Here is a 13587-nt window from a genome sequence, read left to right on the forward strand (position 1 = left end):
CGGCATTGGCTATAACGGTCGATTTTTCCCATCCCTAGTGCTGATACCGTGTCTGTAAAGCGTCGATTTAGATACCGCGGCGGTAGTAACTTATGTACCTGGATGCCTTAATGACATAGGATACTGCAAGATCTCTGCTACTTTTGAAAAAAATAGTATCAGGTAACACAGAAGAGCAGAGAGACAGGTCAACAGGTATAAGCAGAGGAACCTCATGCTTTGAGATCAAGACTTTAGATATTTGCAGATCTGGTTCATTACTTCGTTCATTTTTCATCCGTAATGAAGTGATCTACCGCTGTGAGGAATCGAATGAACTCGGTGCCGACGGAATATTAAATTTAATCTTATTTCTCAAAAATTGACATTTTGAGCCCGTAGTTGTGTACAAAATATAGTTTGACTCTTACATAGAAGATCACAGCAACCGGTCACTTTTTGCAATGCTATATATTTATTTAAACAGCGCCATTACCGGTTTCGAACCGACAGGTTCTTCTTCAGACGCCTAGTTCACGTCTTACATTAGATTTCACTTTTTGTTTCCGCAACTAACGAAATTCCTTGGGTGTGGTGCCCTACAACCAAAACAGGATATGAGACATCGTCGTCGTAACTGTAATTGTGCCCTACAGCAATTTTAAGTGACGTAAAAAAAATTATTTTTAAAAGTATGTTAGATTACACTATACAGTTTTCTCTGCTGTAAGAAATGATAAGTAGTCTGCACTGGAACATAATGGCGCGGATTCTTCATCGTAAGTAACCGAAACAACTTCCCTTAGATAATAATAATAATAATAATAATAATATTTTGTTTACATCACTTAAAATCGGTGTATAACACAATTACAGTTAAAAAGATGTTGTCTCACATCTTGTTTTGGTTGTAGGGCACCATCACCCCAAGGAAATTACGTCAGTTGGAAGAGAAAAGGCGAAATCAAATGTAAAACGTGAACTACACGTCTGAAGATGTCGATTCGAAACCGGTAACGGCGCTGTTTAAATAAATAAGTAGAATTGTAAAAATGTGGTTGGCTGCTGTAATCTTCTATTCAAGAGTCAACCTACAAATTTAATCTACCTACACATTCATTCCAGTAGGGTGCACAGATTGTCACACTGCTGTAACTGTGATCTGGGAAGAATTATACCCCGATGTCCATAATCTGAAGAGGTAGAAAATTGTGCCGTTCCAACAGTGAATGAACCCCCCCCCCCCATCCCCCCCACCCCACATAACACACAAAAAATGTAATACAGTATCATATTTCTTTTAGGTAAACGATTCGGTGGAATATACATCGTCACCCAACCAGCTTTGGTGACAGTGGACCCTGATTTCATCCGTGACGTTCTTGTGAAGGATTTTGGACTTTCCACGACAGGGGAATAAGAGTGGACGAAAATGAACCCCTGGCAAACACCTCTTCTTGTTGGGAGGCAGCAAGTGGCGGCGGTTACGTGTAAAGCTGACACCGACGTTCACATCGGGGAAAATGAAGATGATGTTCCAGGTGAGTGAAACAGAGCGCGAGCTGGTAAAGTGTCGGAGTGCTCTGGCAATGTGTTGAGTCATTTGTGTGAATGACAAAAGACTGTTACGCCGTTTTAGGTAGTTCTGATACCATATGTATGAAAATGTCTTGTATGTTCCGAGTGATTTACCCATGGCTTTTGCGTTTTTGTACACAAGGCTTCTATTGCGCGAGACGCTACTGTAAATATAAATTTAAGCGCGTGATATCGAAAACGATAATAGATATATTCTACCTGTGAGCAAGGATTGGCAAGAAGGCAATACCGGACGAAGAAGTTCATACACGACTCAATGGCCCCGCAAACCCTCCCATCCTCCTTATCGTCCTTCTACTCTACCTCCCCACAATATGACGTCCTGTAATTTTAACACTTTTCCACTAAATCTGAAGTTATTTTAAGGAATATTTTGTAACTTAGGTAAGTATTCCGAGTCCTATGAACGATGATATAGTTCCAAACGGTTCTATCGTGGGACGTTTCTTCTTCTCTGGTATAATTACAGGTTGGTCCATTGATCGTGACCGGGCCAAATATCTCACGAAATAAGCATCAAACGAAAAAACTACAAAGAACGAAACTCGTCTAGCTTGAAGGGGGGGAAACCAGATGGCGCTATGGTTGGCCGCTAGATGGCGCTGCCATAGATCAAACTGATATCAACTGCGTTTTTTTTTTTTTTTTTTAATAGGAACCCCCATTTTTATTACATATTCGTGTGAGACGTAAATAAATATGAATGTTTTAGTTGGACACACTTTTTGCGCTTTGTGATAGATGGCGCTGTAATTGTCACAAACATATAGCTCACAATTTTAGACGAACTGTCGGTAACAGGTAGGTTTTTTAAATTAAAATACAATACCGCTTCAACCGCACGCGAGCTATGTGCCGGACAACCATCATATTGGAAGTACATCGCCATTCTGTCAAGCAGTGAAACATCGTGTAGTAACATCGGTAGAACATTACGTAGGAAAGCAGCATACATTGCACCATTTAGATTGCCATCGATAAGATGGGGGCCAATTATCCTTCCTCCCATAATGTCGCACCATACATTAACCCGCCAAGTCGCTGATGTTCCACTTGTCGCAGCCATCGTGGATTTTCCGTTGCCCAATAGTGCATATTATGCCGGTTTAAGTTACCGCTAAACAGAACGCGTGCAAAATATGTGTCATCGTCCCGTAATTTCTCTTGTGCCCAGTGGCAGGAACTGTACACGACTTTCAAAGTCGTTCGCCATGCAATTCCTGGTGCATAGAAATATGGTACGGGTGCAATCGATGTTGATGTAGCATTCTCACAACCGGACATTTTTGAGATTCCCGATTCTCGCGCAATTTGTCTGCTACTGATGTGCGGATTAGCCGCGACAGCAGCTAAAACTTCTACTTGGGACATCATCATTTGTTGCAGGTCGTGGTTGACGTTTCACATGTGGCTGAACACTTCCTGTTTTCCTTAAATAACGTAACTATCGCGGCGAACGGTCCGGATACTTGGATGATGTCGTCCAGGATACCGAGCAGCATACATAGCACACGCCCGTTGGGCATTTTGATCACAATATCCATACATCAACACGATATCGACCATTTTCGCAATTGGTAAACCGTCCATTTTAACACGGGTAATAATTCACGAATCAAATACCGTCCGTACTGGCGGAAGTTTACGTGATACCACGTACTTATTATACGTTTGTGACTATTAGCTGGCCGGAGTGGCCATGCGTTCTAGGCGCTACAGTCTGGGACCGAGCGATCGCTACAGTCGCAGGTTCGAATGCTGCCTCGGGCATGGATGTATGTGATCCCTTAGGTTAGTTAGGTTTAATTAGTTCGAAGTTGTAGGCGACTGATGACCTCATAAGTTGAGTCGCATAGTGCTCAGAGCAATTTGAACCATTTTTTTTGTGTGTGACTATTACAACGCCATATACCACAAAGCGAAAAAAATGGTCCAACTAAAACATTCATATTTCTTTACGTACTCACACGAATATGTAACAAAAAACGGGGGTTCCTATTTAAAGAAAAAACACATTTTGATGTCTGTTTGACCTATGGCAGCGCCATCTAGCTGGCCAACCATAGCGCCATCTGGTTTCCCCCTTCAAGCTAGACGAGTTTCGTTCATTGTAGTTTTTTCGTTTGATGCTTATTTCGTGAGATATTTGGCCCGGTTACTATCAATGGACCACCCTGTATATTCCATAAGATTAGCAGTTTCCGTCGTTTCTCACGATGTTTTAGATATTATATAGAAAAAACAAGTTATACCATTTGTTTTATTAGGGGGAAGCCAAAAGCATAATATTTTCAGAATATAGAAGATACATAAATTTTGTTTAGTGACAGTTGTGGGACAACCTGCCAAGATACACTGATGAGCCAAAAAATTATGACCACTGCTCACAGCGAGGTTGGATGCCGCCTATTGACGGTGCGGACACGAGAAACGCTATGAAAATTACGTAAGCGCAGCAGAGACGCATGGGGATCGCTCTAGCAAAGGTATGGGCGGCAAATGGGGAAACCCACTGGAATAAGCGACTTTGGAGACTATTATTACGCAAAGTCCGTGAACGAATGTCTCGGAAACGGAGAAGCTGGTCGAATCTTCACGTGATAAGGTCCGTGAGCATCCACGGAAAGAAGTAGAAGGACAGTGAAATTACCACTAGGCGCTCAGTCGTTGGACGTCTCACAACTCTTCACAGGTCGTGACCTTCTGTGTAAAAGTTGGGTTTATGGTGGTCTGTGGACATCCTTGCTGAAAGAGCACAATGCTGGTGCACGCACAAGTGTTTCGGAGCACACAGTTCATAGGACATTGAACGTGGAGCTCCGTAGAAGACCACCGCTACGTGTTCACATGTGATCTAACGATATCGTCAATTACGATTGCACTGGGTGCGGAACCATTGGTATTCGACCGTCGATCAATGGAAACGTGTCGGTTCTACGGGTGAACCACATCTTTTGGTACACTAGGGTCGGCAGTCGTCACCACAAATGTCGTAATTGAGGTAAACGGCGGCTCGAAACGAGCAGCGCGTCACGGTCGCAAGCTTGTGGGAGCAGTATTGTGCTACGGGAGACATTCTCCTGCTCTTGCATGGTATTTGTGATAGTAATCGAAGACACTCTGACAGCTGTGAACCACTTGCATCCCTCCATGCTTGAATTTTTTCCCTACGACGATGTCATATTTCAGCAGAATAACTGTTCGTGCTATAGTGCTACAGTGCTTTGAGGAACACTATAGTGAACTCACGTTGATGTCTTGGCGACCTAATTCGTCTGATTTAAACCCTATGAAACCCATCTGGTCGCTATAGGGGGCTACCATCGCGTACTCAAATCAGCGGCCCGTTATTTACGCGAATTACATGACCTGTTCGTAGATATCTAATCCACATACCTCCACAAAACTACAAACAACTGTCGGATCGTGATACGCAGAATCAGTGATATATTTCGTTCCAAAGACGGACAAATAGGCTGTTAAGCAGGTGGGCATAATGTTTTGGCTCACCATTGTATGTTCACTTGATGTACCTTTCACGATCAGTATTCTTTTTTTTCTATAAAATGTACAAAGTACTCTACAGAGACATCAAGAGTTCAACATTAGGATTATATACATGATTGCACATTTATTCACGAATCATTCAGAGCTTATTAAATGTCTTGTTATGTAACGCAGCGAATTTTAAGACTGAATTTAAAAAAAATTCTACTGAGCAGCTCCTACCCTACTAAAGAGTACTGTCGCAAAAACTCTTTTGACTAACTTTGCTACATTACTTAATATTAGCACAGCAGTAATATATTGTCTCACATAGCTAAGTAATTTGAAGAGTGGAGTTGTCAAACGTCCCCACTTCCAAATCTGCCATTTCTCAGGAGAATCACGAAACAGTATATCGCTTTTTGTACGTAACTTATTTCGTATCCACAAAGTTTAATTAGTTTCCGGTGTATAACGTGTTAAATAGGAATGTTTAATTATAACTAGTCCGTTACTACCGATAAAACATATGTGTTAAGCTGCACCTGTACATGAGTTTAGTTTGATCTTTATAGAACGTGTTAGGAACCAAAACTTATCTGCATTACATATCAAAGTATATACGTTTGTTCTATAACGTTGCAAAACATACAAGACTCTGCTGCTGGTCTAAATTTACAACTTAAAGCGCACTTATCAATAAGAGCAGTTTCATCTCTGTGCCAAAGTAAACAATGTCATTCCACATTATAATGGACCACCATACTAGGGTATTAACTTTAGTTGCAACACAAAATATTGTCATCTTCTGTTAATGCTAAATTAGCTGGTAACACAATGGAGATTAATTAGCTGCAACACAATGGAGATTGCGTGCCACTTTGTCTCCCATACAACACCATACTTCAGCAGACTAACAAAACTCACTATAAATATCGATACAGGAAAATTCTAACAAATTACTCATACATCGTCATGCTAAAGCCAAATTTTAAACAAAATTCTTCATACATTACTACATTACATGAAATTATAGTAAATTAGGCCCACGATGGTCGGAGTTTTTGTGGAAAACGCTCTCAGTTCAACTAAAATATAACACTCACTAGCCAGATGATGGGCACATCACATATTGGTTGGAGCCTCTTGTGCTGGTGTGGGAATCTTACACCAGAACCTTGAGAGTTTATGAGGCATAATTTGACAGTGGACCGTGAAACAGTATTGGAACACCAGAAGCTGCCATTGTTGTGCATATCTTTACGCTAGCCATCAGCACTGATCACAAATAGTATGCTTGGTTACATATAAGCCCAAACAAAATTGTAACAACTGGTCCATCATCACCATTTTACAGCAAAATGTAACAAATGCTCCATGTAAAAGCATTTGCCACCTTCTTTTGACAATGCAACTATTACAGTGACTCCACGTTAGAAAATTATCTTGATCTTGCATTGTCTGCTAATAACGCTAACTTACACTGTTTTACAGTGGAGACTATATGACAGTTCACTCTCTATACACTCACTGTTTTCCAGTAAAATTGTAACAAATTGCCCCATATGTTGTCTTGGTTACAGCAAAATTGCATAGGACTGCTCCATATATCGCTATTTTACAGCAAAATTCACCAGATAACCCCATCATCACCACTGTTACAACGAAACTGTAACAAATTGCCCCATATTTCACAAACACATGGTGGATAATATTGAGGCAATGATGATCCAGTTGACATGCTGGCTACCAAGGCCTTAAAGGCATGGTAAATACTAATGAGGGGCAACTGTGGTCAGCGGAAATATGGTGACTCCCATTATCCCATATACTGTTACGGCAGTGATGATCAGCTTATATGGTGACTGTTAGTATCACAATACTGTTGAGCCAATAAATGATAGCAAAATGTTTCATGTAAAAAACATTTGTCATCTTCTCTTGACTAAGCAAATATTTTAGTGACTTCATGCTAGGACATTAACTTGATCATGCAAGTATCTGCTAATAACACTAACTCATGCTGTTGTATAGTGAAGACTACACGACAGTTCACTCTCTATACATCACTGTTTTCCAGTAAAATTGTAACAAGTTGCCGCATATGTTGTCTTTTTTACAGCAAAATTGTAACAGACTGCACCGTATATCGCTATTTTACAGCAAAAATTCGACAGATAACCCCATACACCACCACCATTACATAAAATTTTAACAAATTGCCCAGTACTTTACAAACACATGGTGGATACTATTGAAGCAGTGATGATCAGTTGACACTGAGTCATGTAAATACTAACTTGAGGCAACTATGGTCATTTGAAATATGTGACAGCCATTACTCCATATACCACTGGGCAGTGATGATCAGCGAAAATGGTGACTGTTATTTCCACAAATGCTATTGAGCCAATAATGGTCAGTTGACAGGTTGTTGGAGCAATGGATGTCACTCATTGTCAACTAACCATCATTTCACCACAGCAGTATATGCTGCAATAGTAATCACTATGTCAACTTATCATAATTGTCCCAAAGGAATTCACCATGCATTCACAACGTATGACAATGACCTTGGTGCAGTGGATACACCGGATCCCATAATATCACCGAAGTTCAGCGCTGTCTGGCGTAGCTGTCACTTGGCTGGGTGACCATCTGGGTCGCCATGCGCTGTTGCCATTTTTCAGGGTGCACTTAGCCTTGTGATGCCAATTGAGGAGCTATTCGATCGAATACTAGCGGCTCCCGTTACAGAAAACCACGATAACGACTGGGAGAGCTCTGTGCTGAACACATGCCCCTCCTATCTGCGTCCTCATCTGAGGATGACATAGCGGTCGGATGGTCCTGATGGGCCACTTGTGGCCTGGAGACGGAGTGCCTGTTTACAATGTACGGGAAAATTTTTTATAGTTCTGTGTAACAGTGGTTATGAATAAGTGTGTAACAGTAGCGATGCATGGGGAGAATTGACTAGGATGATCCGTATTTTGGAAATCAATGCCGGTTTGCGCGAACACAGTTATTTTGTTCCTTATAAGTTTTTACGATTGAACATCCTTTGGAACTCCCGTAGCTTGCCTTTTTTTGTAGATAGGTATGATATGTGTTCTGTTTCATACACTGGGAAGAGCTCTGTTTTCAAGGGATTTGCACCAGATTATTGTCAGAAGTAAATTGAGTTATGAACAGAATCTAGTAGGGACTCCGTTAGGCATTGTTGAGTGTGAAACATTTATGCTGTTTGCGATACTGATCGCTACTGGCACGTCTCTCAAGTGGTGTAGCAACAAACAAGTCGTTTTATTAGTTTAGTATTTGTTGCATTTGATGGTGATACCCAGAATTCACTTGCATGGATGCTCAGAGAGATCGCTGCCACTTAACATGCAGAAAGATACAAATTACGGAAAAAAATGGTCGGCAAGGGGGAGTGCTATGCGAGAGGCCTGGGTTTGATTCCCGACCGTGTCGGAGACGTTCTGTGCTCGGGGGCTGAGTGTTGTGTTGTGTTTTCATCATCAGTTCATCCTCACCGACATGCACGTCGCCAAAAGAATTGCACCAGACTACCGGTCTACCCGACTGCAGGCCCTAGCGACACGCACATTTCATTTTGCCACATTGAAATCCCAGGTATAGCATGAAGGGGTGCAATGATTAAAGTGAACATGGTCTCGAAATGGTGCAGTTTCATTCCGGTTAGATCTAAACACCCACATCTGAATGCATCTGAATTTCAAAAACGCTGTCAACCTTACTGGGGTTGATTAAAATATTACGCCCAGCGCGCAACATGTCAACAACGATGACTCGAAAAACATTGTCATTACACAAAAGCTACTTTTTATTAGTGAATACAGCATAAGAAGTTTTTGCTGTACGGCTATCGATACTCCATACACTGCAAAAGTAAAAAATAAGCTTAAAAGTGACGTATAATGGTAAGTAATATAATGTGTAATATAATTTACATATGTAATGTATATGTGTTACATATATGAAATGTATACATGTATATATATATATATATATATATATATAATATATATTATATATATATATATATATGAACACACACACACACATATATATACATATATATAATTATTATTTACGATTATTCCCTTTTGAGACAGTGATTGAACTTGAGTAGTCATGATTTCTTCTTCTTTCTTTGTTCTTCCCAAATTATCTTCATACATTCACTGTGTTCTCTCTTGTGTTCTTCCCACCATCTTTTTTCTGTTCTGTTCTCCGTATGTTGTTGTTTAAGTATGTGTTTCTTTATGATGTCTCTAAACTGTTCTCTATTGTTTATGTTGTCTTGTGCGATCCCCAGTTCTTTCATGTCTTCTTCTGCTTCAGTGATCCACTTTGTCTTGTTTTTGCTCTTGTTTACTATCTCGAAGTTTTGTCTTGTGAGCCTGCCTTTATTCATCCTGCTGATATGTCCATAAAATTTCATCCTTCTCTTTCTAATGGTGTCTGTTATTGTTTCTATGTCTTTGTAAATCTCTCTAGTTGGCCTCTTCATCCAAATTCCTTCCCGAAACACTGGTCCATATATTTTCCTCAGAATTTTTCTTTCCTGCTTTTCAATCTCTCTAATCTTAGTGTAACCATGAATCACTGTAGTTTCTACAGCATAAAGCGCCTCTGGTAGGACTATTATGTTGCAATGCCTTAGTTTTGCATTGACAGAATATAATAGTGATTCCAAGTGAGCTTATGTGCTTTTTGTAATCTGGAGATTGTATCTTTATTGGTATTGAGTTCAGTCCTGATGGTTGGATTGTTTCTCCCAGATATCTGCAGTGGGCAACTTGTGGCACTTTCCCGTATTGAGTAGTAATGGGGAAATTATCTACAGGTTTGTTTTCCATATACTGTGTTTCTCGTAGGAGATTTGTAGCCCAGTTTTCTGTGAGATTTTGTGTAGTTTTTCCAATGCAAGTTTGGCTTCCTCTATTGTTCATTAGAGTGGCAAGATCATCCGCGCAAGCCAGACACACTTCACCGCTCTTTTTTAATCTTATATATATATATATATATATATATATATATATATATATATATATATATATGTGTGTGTGTGTGTGTGTGTGTGTGTGTGTGTGTATGTAATATAATATAACGTAATATGTATAATGAATATATGTATAGATTATGTGTATAATAATATAATAAGCGTATCCACTCACACCAAGTTCAAATAAATGGGGACACCAACTATTGCTTTCCAGTATATATATTTCTTAATGAAATTTGCGATGATGTATCTCTTTTTCAAACCAACTATTCAGTTCATTGAACCATTACTAGAAATGTAAATAATCTATTCAAAGTTTTAAAGTTACCGTGGTCAGGAGAAGTCCGTAGACAGGAGCAGTCATTTTCAATGACTTGTCTGCCAACATAGAAGCTCTTGCTATTAAAAAAAAGTGTAGTTTAAGAGCAATAAAGAGGATATGTTGGTGGCTAATTCCTTATACTTCTCTGATAGCTTTGTTAGTAGAACCAATTAACATATGTATTAACAACAGTAACAGTAATATTTCACTTATGCACACTTGCAGTGCAGTAATACGATGGTTGTAACTAAGTCTTCTAAAGTGCTTTTTGTTTGAAGTTGCAGGCTACAATAGGCTCAAAATCATGTAATGCATTTCACCGTAATTACATTTATTTATTTGTGACAGGTCTGTTATTAAGTTGAAAATGAAAATATTTCTCAGGTTTTTGATTATTCCACATTCTTGAGGACCATTTCATATAGTGTCTGTATAAGAAATATGAGCCCATGTTTTTTAACGTGTTTTGTAGTTTCGTTTTCTTTTACATGTTCATCATCCTAGAGGATACTTTATGTATGGATCTCTGAATCTGAAGGTAAATCTAATATAATTTAAACTTCTGAGACATGTTAACACCACTTTGTCTCATTTTTATGTCAACAGACACGTGTAAAGTTCCTGAGTATTTGCAGTCACATGTTGTATTGTTAATCTCAACAAAACACTTGTGCCACTGATTAATAGTCACCGTATTTGGATGTTCTTTAGCATATAAGTCCTGTTGTAGCTTGTTCTACACTTCGCTTCTACAAGCCGACAAATAGAGCAAATACTTTCGCGACCAGTTACAACAATGATTCAGAGACATCATTAGTGCTCGTTTCTATTTCGGGTTGGCTTTTCTTCCAGTATTAGTTGTACGATGACAGTGATATGCAACATATGTATAGGTTTACTGATGAGATATTGGGAGTTATGTACAGAGTGATTCCGTGATGATGTTACAGTCTATCAGGAATAATTGCGAAGGGTAAATGTTGTATACGTGGCGTCTGTACTTTTGGACATTTCCGGAAAACAGGCACAACGTATACAATTACGGCGATGATGGCCAATGATTCCTTCAGTGCAGAAGCACACCAAGCTAGAACTCCCACGGGAATCGGCGAAATGCCTTGAGTAACGAGGCTAACGTGAAGTTGCACTTCATCAGTAGTGTATCGCGTAAGTTGAGAGTTTGGGCATGGCCGTGGGGCGTGCTAGGGTAGTCCGTACGGTTGTGGTGACTGCTGTGTTCGGATGGCATAGTGTTCATCGCATCTGCCTAGTAAGCATGAGACCCTGTTTCGAATCCCGGTCCATTAAAAATTTTCAACTTGCCCCGCTGATGTAAAGCAATGTCCATTGGCAACTAATATTTTTAATTTCCTTGTGTCTTAAGGATACATGTATCAATCTGAGCTAGAGGACTCTGCTCGAGGAATGACTTAGTTGGAAGTTATCAGTGAAAATCGTTCTGATATGTCCGAAAGTGGTCCTCGTCTACCGCTATCTCTTTGCTTTTCATATTTTGGGAGGAGAGTCGTATAGGCCAAAACAAAAAAAAAAAAAATGTTCTACAGTAGCAAAGATGAACAAGTAAGCAAGTCGCGTACCCGTGGCTCTTGAAGTGGATACCTTGAAAGCTATGAGCACTTGTTCAGTATAAGAGATGCGGTTCACAGTAGCAAAGATGAACAAGTGCTCATAGTCCTTGAGGTATCCATTTTAGAGCCCATATTTACTGAACATTTTTGTCTTGTTTTGATCCATATTACCTTCTCCCAAAATGTGGAAAGCAAAGACCCGCTGTTAGAGGTATCACAGCGATTTTCGCTTATAACGTTTGACTTCATCTTTTCCGCATCACGGTCCCTGACCTCAAGTGATACATTTAACCCTCTCAATCATGCTTTATAGTTTATAAAATCAGCACGGAATTAGTCTGTATAATTGACCGAATGCTATGTAAAAGCGGCACAACAATGTTGTGCTGAATACTTTTGCATCTGTACACTGGCGCCTACCACAAACTGGATTCTTCCTTATTTTGTGTTACGTGTTTTGGTGATTGCATATTACAGGCTTTTTCACTGTTCGGAAAGTATTTTCACAGAATCAGTGGTAACTGGGGTAACAAATCGAGTAAGTCGTAATTACATCATTACTCTGCAACGAGACATTGGAGACGTCTAATGCCTCATACCAAACCATTCAGAAAATATTTCTGAAAAAATTTAGAAGTCTTGTCGACGTAGTTAGGGTGTCCACTCTTTCAAATACAGCTTCAGGTTCGTACCTACTTGCGACAAATTCGCCCAGTGGATAAGGACTCGTAATTATCCTTATTTTAATAATTGTAAGACCTTGTTCTCGCCAGTCGCAAATGGTCGTACAACATCGGAATCCGAGCTTTCGTTGCAAACAAGCAGTCCTCCTCCACTTCATGATAGTATCTTCCTAAAATCAGTGAGCTGAAGTTTATTTTTGTTAACCAAATACAATAAGGAAACGCTCTGGATGCAAAATGCGCGTTAAAATTCTTGGATTGTAGCTGTGAATGCTTGAAAAACATTAGAATTTATGGATGATTGATTATAGTCTCTTTGTTAATATCCTGGTTCTCTCAAAACGTAAATTAACTTCCATTTACGGGCATCGTACCACTACAGTCATTAATCACGCTACCTTTTTTATGTAAAGTGAAGCATGTGTCTGCTTTATCATTTCTTATAATCGCTTAAAAATTTATTTATGTGACAAAGTTAGACAGTGATGACGTTGTGAGTCACCAACACATCTTCATAAATAGTTATTAATGCTCTTCAATGTTCGTCTGTGCTATTTGACTATGAATCCTTACTAGTACCTAATCTGAAATCTGAAGCTATCATCAGATCCTTTTACTGAAGCCACATAAAAGTAGCAACGCCAAAACTTCGATGACTGATTTCGTAGCTATGTATGTTATTACATGACAACACACATGAAGAGACTGACGATGAGTCATTATACCCGTGGCCGTGCGGTTTAGGCGCTTCAGTCTGGAACGCGTGACCGCTACGGTCGCAGATTCGAATCCTGCCTCGGGCATGGATGTATGTGATGTCTTTAGGTTAGTTAGGTTTAAGTAGTTCTAAGTTCTAGGGGACTGATGACCACAGATGTTACGTCCCATTGTGCT

At 39.7% G+C, this 13587-nt stretch overlaps 1 protein-coding gene across 1 annotated transcript in view; it reads left to right on the top strand.

Annotated features, from left to right (window-relative positions):
• The window catches only part of LOC124798880 (cytochrome P450 6k1-like), a 118980-nt gene that overhangs the window by 37707 nt on the left and 67686 nt on the right, over positions 1–13587 (top strand). The window contains 3 exon segments of the mRNA XM_047262412.1: positions 1284–1373; positions 1376–1423; positions 1426–1520. Coding sequence (XP_047118368.1) covers positions 1284–1373; positions 1376–1423; positions 1426–1520 — 233 coding nt within the window.

Source organism: Schistocerca piceifrons, chromosome 5 (assembly GCF_021461385.2).
Source record: "Schistocerca piceifrons isolate TAMUIC-IGC-003096 chromosome 5, iqSchPice1.1, whole genome shotgun sequence".
Lineage (NCBI taxonomy): Eukaryota > Metazoa > Arthropoda > Insecta > Orthoptera > Acrididae > Schistocerca > Schistocerca piceifrons.